We start from the raw sequence: 9,907 nt of genomic DNA on the forward strand, positions 1-9,907 counted from the left end.
AACAAGTTGAGATGTTTATAACTAAGATTAAATTAACAAGCAATTAACTAAGAATAAAAGTAATTGAATTAACTATATGAAACAAACATGGGATTCTACTTCGTTAAATACTTCATTCAAAGTCATTGTTCTTAACCTTAGCATGCAATGGTGATAAAAACTAATCAGATAACACAGAACTAGTAAACGCCAACTTTCGTTGCACGAATACCCTACTACTTGACATCCACAAAAGAGATAGAAGCTAAGTAGATACCAATTATTCTGAGAACCTATATGTCTATAGAATTTGAAAACATAACGCTTTAATACGCAAGTTATCTATCGTGATTACATAGGGCAAGTAAGATGGTTAAAATTACCTATGAATCATGCATAACAATTATACATGAACCTATGCTAGCATGGCAAGTTCTAAACATCTATATTCATTTCTGCGTCAATAGAGATTAACATGCTAACTTATATTTAGCTGTGCACATAAGACGAATAAGCACAACCAATACTAGGATATCAATCAATCACCACACACCAAGATATTGAAACAAATTAACTATAGAAATCCATAAGTAAATCTGTTAGAACCCCATGATAATGATTAGTTCATAACCGAACTATTCGTCACCATGGGTTCCAATGAAAGAATGGTATAAAACTAGATCTTTATAAACTGAATAATGATCAAAAGTACGTTAACAAGAGTGTAAGGTTCAAACGAATAAGAAAACATGCATCCAACGTTACAACTTAAGAAAAGAATCACAAGTAAAAAAAGATTTTCTTCTCCTTCGTTGTATTGTACTATTAGGTCTTCTTACTGCTCTCTCCTTCTTCTCCCTTTTATCAAAAACGTCTTCAAAAAGCTTTATATATAATCCTAATACGATCTGGAGTCTGAAAAATCATCATTATATTGCAATCAGATTCTGCAATCCCGACCCAGCGCGGCCGCCCCGCTTCTCAGTGCGGGCACGCTCGTTTTCTGATTTTTCTTGCTTTTATTGTAGCTTGAGTTTCGTCTATCGGAATTTGGTGATCTAATAGTCCATGTGAAGCTATCGAGATGCTCTTCAATATGAGAATGGTCTTGACTTCAGACTCTGACCTTATTTTATCATATTTCCTTGAAAAGCTCATTTATTCATCCAACTAATGCCTGTAATGCAAAAATACAAAAGCACATAAAAAATACCAATAACTTGAGTCCAAAACACCAACTTAAGCTTGTAATAAAGCTTTCTAAGTAGATATAAAATCCACTTATCAACTTGATGATAACAAAAAGGGGGAAAAGGATGTGCATATTGAAGTCAGCAAAGTGATAGTACCAACTATTACTATCTCTAAGCCACCCTCTTTGGACAATATTGATATAATCAATCTTGCAACAGCTAAGCTCAAGATAATAGAGCAAAGGAACAAGATTGATGACATAATTGAGAAGGTTTTTGGCTCAACTGCTACTCAGGATCTATCTGTGAAGCAGTTCACACAGTTTAAGCCAATCACCATGGATGATATTCAGCTAGGAAAAGGAGATAAAGGTGAACCCTCAACAAAGAATGAGTTCAACAACTTTTTGGTGATGAAACCTAAACAAGCAAGTGTTTCACTATCAACAAAGCACCCAATGTTGGTTGACTATTCTCCTCCTAGGCCAGATGAAGAAAAACTGATGGGTGCATCAATTGAAAGCTTCAAAATCACCAAAGATGCCATGTTAAGACCAAGAATTACAAGAATCTATAGATATGGAAAAATGATGTGTGTGATGAATGGACACCCTCAGTTTGGGGAAGCTAAAGAAGAAGAAAACGTACAGAAGAATTGGAGCTCAGAGAAGTAGGAAGAAGCAGACCATTAAGGAAGTGAAACGAAAACTTGAGATGCGGGTTGTTTCAACTGAAACTGAGAAGACTTTAGCAGATGAACCAAAGAAGGAAGCAAAACCCGAGTGGGTAAAGGGGATTAGAAAGAAAGCTAATGTAAAAGGCCAGCTAGTCCTACTGAAAAGGAAACTAATTAAGTTCAATGAACAACTACAAGTCAAGAAACTGTGTCCACTAAGGAACCTGTTGAATTCAAGGTTCATCCATGCATCAACTTTCATGGTGAGCCTATCTTACCCAAGGATGAACCCATAGATTGGGACAACTTACCTTTACCTGAATTAATCTTCCATTGCCCACCAAAAAGAGAAATCCAAGGAAGAGAAATGCAGGAGTCAAGTCAAATCTACCTCTACTCAAAGTGGTTTCCAAGCCTAAGCCCAAGCTCAATAAGGATGATCAGCTAGTCATCTGTGACATAAAAGAGTTCTCAGATATTAATCTTTTCTTGGATGAGTTAGATGAAGTAAGGGGAATCGATGCTTACAACAAGCTTCTAGAAATATTAGTGTTTAAATACAAGGGAGACAAGGAGATCACTTGGCCTTTACACTGAATTCTCAATGAAGGCCACAATGGTCTGATAAAGGTGTTCATTGTAATAAAAAAGGATTTTGGCTTCACCAAAATTGCCAAATCTGAAGTACTTAGTAAGATTAGACAAATCAGACAAAGTTGGAGGGATGCAAATGCACTGTCTATTCCATACAATGGTGATCCAGTGCATTTGAGACCTTATTGGACGATGAAGTTCAGAGATGAAAAGGGTTTCAGAAGATTCTTCATAATTGAAGACCAACTACATATATCAAGCAATTATACACTCAAAGAAATGCTGGAGATGTTGGATCTGAATGATGGAAATGAAGCTGAATTCTTTAGACAACTCCAACACCAAATTGAGGAGAATGGCAAAAGGCTGCGAAAGACGACTAAGGATTCAAGGAAAAAGAAATAATCGGCTCAGACTAGAGGAACATCTTGAAATGACACGTAACTACACTCAACTTCCTTTGTTCAAATTTTATTTGAAGCATTTTGTAACTTATCTAGTGCTCACAGTCTTAATTTTTATTAGGATGTTTTTTTATCATCAAGTTAACTTGAATTTATGCCTCTAATTATATTAGACGTAAATTAGGGGAGAATGTTAGGAATATGTTCTATGCTTGATGATAACTTAACAAAACACTCTAAGTAGATAAGTTAAATGACATTTGTAACCATTATTAGATGTAGTAGCTTGTACTAAACAAGTTTGTAGCACATTTTTGTATGCAACAAACAGCTTAGCACTTTAGAAGTTGTAGAGAACTATGAGTCATGTTGACTACTAGAAAGATATACAAAATAGGTTGGCTAATTGTAAATGGAAGATGCCTTGTAATTTTGTATAAGTGAAATAGTGTTAACTGCTAAAGAATTCATCATCAATGGATAAACTTGAATCTTCAACAAAAGAATCAAGACACTTTCAACGGATAATCTACTTGAGACTCAACGGATGACTCAAGAACCAGTATCAACAGATAATGTTGGAGTCTCAAATGATAACAGATTCAAATAGCAGTTGAAAGCCACTTGATAGTCACATGGGTTGATTATATACAAAAGGAATGTGTCAGCCTGTTTGCAGGTTTTAGAGAATAAGGAAACATTTTCATTTTCATGCTTAACTGAAGATATTCAATTATGCTGGATAGAGAAATGAAGCAACATGTGAATAGACCTAGATTCTTGTATTTATTGTTTGTCTCATTTATATGTAACTTGGTGGTATATAAACCAAGTGTAGCAGGTGTTTATTAAGAATAGGGTTGAGCATTAAGTCGGTTCGATCCAAAACCGGACCGACCGAAATAATTCGGTTCGGTCCGGTTTTGGATCGAATAGATCGAATTTTTTTCAAAAAGAAAATTGCATTAAAATTTAAAGCACATATTATAAAATTTAAAATATAATTAAAGTAATGTGATATGTAAAATTCTAATACTCTATAAATATAATTAAAAATTAAAATTTTTTATTATAATTTTTAAGATATATGTAAAATATATATAATATGAAATTATAGTATTTATGATTTGGTATATTCGGTCTATTCGGTCCGAACCGAAATATTTGTAAAGAACCGAACCGAAATATTTGTTAAATGAACCAAACCGAACCAAATTTTATTTTGACCGAATAGACCGAATTTTTGAAAAATTTAGGACCGAACCGAGCCGAATTAGCATGGTTCGGTTCGGTTTTTCAGTTTCGGTTTGGTTTTGCTCAGCCCTGATTAAGAATCAATCAAGTGAAAATAGGAGTTGAGCACATATATAGAAAAAGCTATGTCAGTTAGGAATTCTTTCTGCTCATCTTTGTAAAAACACTTGTAAACAGTTGTGTGCATTCTTGGATCATAGTGTTCTCGAATTTATATATATATATCTCTGGTGGAAAGATAAATCGACCAAAAAGTTTTTAAACTGTCTTGTTTAGTTACTTTGTATTTGAATACTTATAATTTTTTAATTCGCACAAGTGCATATTTATTTGTTGCTATATATATATAAATATTTAAAAGGGATTTTAAAGTTTTCCAAAAAAAATCAGAATTTCATTCAACCCTTTTGTAATTCTATTATTAGATTGTTAGAGAGTAACTAACTGAGGTGGACGGAGGGAATATAACGTTAAAAATACGTGAATAATACGAAAATTAGGTAATACTGTGACAGGCTTGCAAAGTTGGCCGGTTTCTTCCCAATTCTCGTCATGAACTGCTTGATTTTATATGAATATTTATTTTTTAATTTAGAATACCAACACCACTACATTCCCCAGATACGCAACGAGTAACAAAAAAACTTAGTTTGCTGGCGCCGTACTTTATTTATTCGAGGAGAACATGCACATTTAGATAGATCATAGATCTAAAAAGTGGAAACTGAGGTTTGCATGGAACAGTCTTCCACTCGCTCTAAATATGTACTTCCATTTTATTTTAGTTTAAAATTTCTCTCCAATTCAATTTAAAAAATTATATTATTTTGGTGTCACATTAAAAATTACATCAAATTTGATGTGGTCATAAATTTTAAGAGTTTTTATGTATTTACATATTTATTTTTAACTTTTTATTAAAATAAATTTATTTCATTTGTATATCACCACTTTATTACTTTCAATTTTACTTTTTATTTTAATAATAAAATAATTTATATGATACAAAAATGATGTGAATTTTAGAATTATGGGTTGAAATTTCATTTAAAAATAGCTTAGTTTTTATATTATTTTGACGTAAAAATTACACCAAAATTATATAATGAGAAATTCTGTAAACAAGTATGAAAGTAAATGAACAAAAAAAAGACTAATATATTAAAAGTAGGTTTGATTTGTTTGATTTGTCACGAAGAAAGTAAACAAATAATTAAATATATAAAATTTTAAACATATATATTATTTATAAGGTCATAAACATATTGTTAATTATTTGTACTAAACGCAAAAGTATTATTTATGCTAAACTTGTGCTACTAAATGAAGCTTGCAAGTTATTTTTGTGAACATTTAGGCTAATATGATTTATGTATTCAAAGCTTGCCTGCTGATTTTGGAGATTACTTTATTACTCTCACTGGATTGTTTAACCTTTTTCGGCACATTTTTCAATACCCGTATAAAGTATAATTTCATAATATTTTTTTCTGAATAAAAATTTTGTGTTTAAACTTTTATTTAAAAAAATTAAAAAATATATATTATAAAACTATATTTTATAGAGGTCTGTAGGTAAACATCCTTGAGGGAGGGGTAGTTTTTAGTGAGATTGTTATCATTTCAGATTTAGAGATTTCTTAGAAAACAATGTGCACAACAATCTCACAATACATACAAATTTTTGGTTCTGAGTAGAGGTGGCCACTTGTGCGGGGTTAACCACCCGTTCGGGACCGATTCACTTGAAAATTTAATTTTATTCGATCCGATTCGGACCGGTTCAAACCTGCATAGCTCGTTAAAATTAATGTGCCGATTATGAATATAGAAATGGAAATCCGGGACCGGACCGGCCCGCACAAGTCACCAACCGCACCAGCCAGCCTGCACACAAGTTCACATAAAAAGTTTGATTGAGATTATGAATTGCTCTATCATCTCTTTCTTTCCTTTTTATTAATTTAATATTGTATTATCTAGGAAGTTTTCCAGAGGGGTGTGCATGCAAGTTTATATATATAATATAGAAGTTGTGTGACTGAGAATAAGATTGATTTAGTTGTTTAATAGAAAATTTTTGGAAGGCAAGATCAATTATTTTTGAGTATATATAGACTGCGTGCATGTTAACGGATTAAATTTATATAAAAAAAGAAAGGAAAGCCCGCAAGCCCGCACAAACACAACACAATCCTAAACGAACGACCCGAAATGCCAGTTACGAATTCAATTTTCACGGTTCAAATCCGGCCCGACACAATCCGTTCCATCTCCGAACCGGTTACGAGTTCAATCTTCCAAGCACTAACTTAACTCAAACCCAATCCGGACCGCACCACTTGCAGAACTGGCCACCTCTAGTTCTGAGTGATACACACAGGGGTGCACCCTGATAACATTCATAAATACCTTTGTCGAAATTTTAAGCATATAGGGGTAGCTTACTATTTTGCTAGAAAATTTTAGGTACACATGACTACAATTGTTTTGCGGCTTTTACGAATGGTTGATCCATTCACAATAAAGCCCAAGGCCCTGGACTAATATATTATCAGTCTATACCCTCTGTTGTCACCAAACATTAGCTATCCGAATATCGAAAATGAATATACTTTGAGAACAACCCTTATCGTATTTTACTCTTTAAATTTTGGAAAATTTTTATGCCCGGTCAAATAATGGATAGAAGTTTTTGGCGACCAGTGAGAAAATTTTATATGCCTCTACTTTTTTTATAGTTCAGAAAAAAAATAAAATTATGATTTTCCGTGAACTCATATAAAATTAAAATTATGGTTTTCTCCCAACACCCTAATTATATACTGTTTCCGTCCCGCCCTGGATTAATTATATTATGAAACGGGGGACCCACAAGTATTTTAAGACACCTGTAAAATATGGTTTTCTAAATAATTTTGAATATTTATTTTTTTAAATAATAATATAATTATTAAATTTTTATATAAAAAAGAAAATATAAAAAATAAGTTATAGAACTGTACTAGTCTTATAGTACGTCCCAAGTATAAGACAGCGGGACGGTGGAAGTAAAATAAAAGTGTTGTATTATGTGTTGGGGAATGGTCTACAACAACCGTTTGTTGTAGACCGTTTGATAACAAACGGTTTGTAGACCGTTGGATGAGGAATAAAGGTTTGGGATAACAGACGGACCGCGGAAATTGTCCGCGGTTGGGAAGGACGGACCGCGGAAATTGTCCGCGGTTGGTACTGTTCCCTTATCCCAACATTCCAACACTCCCTCATTTCACCACACAAAAACACCCAAATCTCCAAAAAACTCTACTCTCCAACTTTAATTTTAGGCAATTTTGGGGAAAACTTATCAAGAAATTCAAGTACTTTTGTCAATTCAAGGTATATTTCTTATCTTCAATTTCAATTTTTCATGGCGGATAATTTATTTGCTCGTATGTTTCGTCATAAATGTAAAAATGAAAAAAATAGGGTATTTATTTATATTTTACATCTTGATGATTTAAATACTAGTGAAGAACCTAAAACCCCTGTATTTGTTGAAGATAATGAGTTTGTAGATAAAAATAAGGAATTTATTAATTTAGATGATGATTTGGTTGATGTTGAAGATGAAAATGATGAAAATGAGTTTGAAAATGATAATAATAATGTTGAGGGTGAGGATGAAGATGATAATGTAGTGGATGCAAATATGTATGAAAATGTTGATAGGGGAGGAGTTCATATTTGAATCAATTTTTTCAAAGTGTGGATGAGGCCGGTCATTTTTTTAGGGCTTATGCTTTAAGAAATAGATTTGCTATTAAAATTCAAGTGAGTCATCGTAATAAAGACAATGAGGTATATGGTCGTTTATATGTTTGTAGGCTTTATGGAAAAACTGTCGTCGTCGTGAGTAGTAAAAATAAACGGCGTAGAGAGGTTCTTCCTAAAAGTGAGTGCAAGGTGAGGATGTATGTCAATTATCAAAAGAAAAAACATCTTTGGGAGATAACTAGCCTTGAGTTGGTACACAACCACGATCTTGTTTCCCCTAGTAAGATGAATTTGGTACAACGCGAAAGACATGTCAACACCGCTACCCGTAGTTTGATTAAAACTCTTTATGATTCAGGGGTTCGTAATTGTCAAGTGATGAATGTGATTGGTAACATTCATGGAGGTAATGATAAAGTTGGTTTCAATGTTTAACATGTTAGGAATGTGATAAAAGACGAGAGGAAGAAAAGGTTTGATATTAGTGATACCCAGGCAGGGTTGGACTTGTTGCATAGGTTGAATGAAGAATGTGGTTCTAAATATTTTATTAGGACCGAAGTTAATGAAGAGAATCGTTTGAAGTATCTAGTATGGATTGATCTGAGATGTTTAATGGCCTACCAAAATTTTGACGATGTTTTGGCTTTCGATACCACTTATGGGAAAAATAGATATTCATTGTCATTTGTCCCATTTACTAGAGTCAACCATCATTATCAATCGGTGATTTTTAGGTTTGCACTGATGCGGGATGAACATGCGTCGACTTTTACTTGGATTCTTCATTCTTGGCTTGAAGGTATGGGGAATAAGCCTCCAATGACTATAATTACGGATCAAGATCAAACCATGGCAAACGCTATTGCAGAGGTACTCCCGCGTATACTCATTTATTGTGTTCTTGGCACATTAGTCAGAAATTCCCCTAGAAATTAGCTCATTATTATTTGGCTTTTCTGGAATTCAAGAAGGATTTCGACCATTGTATTTATAATTCCCTCACCGAAGATATTTTTTAGGATAGATGGGAATCATATGTGGATAAGTATCACTTGCAAGAGCATAAATGGTTAAATGGGTTATATGAGTTGAAGCGCAAGTGGATCATTGCATATACAAGAAACACATTTTCGGCGTTTCAAAATAGTACGTCGAGGAGTGAGGAAATGAATTCTTTCTTTGATAATTATGTGAGTTCGGCAACGGGGTTGAAGGAATTTATTGAAAATGCCGAAAAAGCATTGGGAAGGCAATTACGAGGGAGAAGGAAGAAGATTATGTAACGATTAATCTAAAGCGTTCCATGAAAATACATACCACATTGGAGTATCGGACTCCCGACCAAACGACTCGTGGTATAAGGACAATGACGAGGAAGTTGTGGTCTTACCAACCTTTATTGAGATGGAAGATGCATGTGGTGAGTTGTTTCCCCTTGTGGATAGTGATGAGCCGCCCCATGTGGAGGAAAAGGAAACGGACTTGTACCCTCCCAATAGGAGGCTTACAGGGCTAAAAATTGGATCGAGGCATACAATTGGATGGGGGTAGTGAACCGTGGACCTTGGAAAACTCTCATCCGGATTCGTACTTCCTTCCAATCTTGAATTTGGGCAACAACATGCCTGATGGAAAATGTAAAAAATTCAGATGGAATGGCGGTAAACTTGTTAAATGTGATCGGATTGCAGACATTATAAACTTGAGGCCTCGTGGGGGTTGTAATATGGACCAAATACGCATTGAATATGTGAAGGGTTGGGTTTCACACCTAACGTGAGGGACGGAGAGGGAACGTGGGACATGTTTTGCAAGATTTCGTCTCAATGATGGCTCGAGTACCATTCCCGTAACCATTTGGAACGACTCCAACCGAAACTTACGCAAGGGCATATCCGTGATGGTTGTGTATTTGTTCTTTACCACATTGCAAACTTCGTGGATACTACGCAAGGAATTGCTCATCATTGGTTATCCGGGGGTTTTTCTAACATACTAGGTATTTTTGGTTAGAGGACCAAATGTAATAATTTATTTCTTTCTAT

General features: G+C 34.1%; 1 protein-coding gene across 1 annotated transcript; it reads left to right on the forward strand.

Annotated features, from left to right (window-relative positions):
• Nucleotides 1–1,775: 1,775 nt before the first annotated feature.
• Nucleotides 1,776–9,145, forward strand: LOC141718872 (protein FAR1-RELATED SEQUENCE 5-like). The gene is made up of 4 exons (XM_074521247.1): nucleotides 1,776–1,985; nucleotides 7,815–8,056; nucleotides 8,303–8,732; nucleotides 8,882–9,145. Exons 1-4 carry the CDS (start codon nucleotides 1,776–1,778, stop codon nucleotides 9,143–9,145), a joined length of 1,146 nt encoding a protein of 381 aa, XP_074377348.1.
• The last annotated feature ends 762 nt before the right edge of the window (nucleotides 9,146–9,907 follow it).

Source organism: Apium graveolens, chromosome 4, assembly GCF_009905375.1.
Source record: "Apium graveolens cultivar Ventura chromosome 4, ASM990537v1, whole genome shotgun sequence".
Classification (NCBI taxonomy): Eukaryota; Viridiplantae; Streptophyta; class Magnoliopsida; order Apiales; family Apiaceae; genus Apium; species Apium graveolens.

What these genes read in the sequence shown, in the direction of transcription:
- LOC141718872 (XM_074521247.1), top strand. Translation starts at nt 1,776, where the DNA reads ATGGACACCCTCAGTTTGGGGAAGCTAAAGAAGAAGAAAACGTACAGA. An exon ending in AGTGAGTGCAAGGTGAGGAT is followed by an intron (nt 8,057 to 8,302) that starts GTATGTCAATTA and finishes TTAACATGTTAG; the next exon opens with GAATGTGATAAAAGACGAGA. An exon ending in TGGCAAACGCTATTGCAGAG is followed by an intron (nt 8,733 to 8,881) that starts GTACTCCCGCGT and finishes GATATTTTTTAG; the next exon opens with GATAGATGGGAATCATATGT.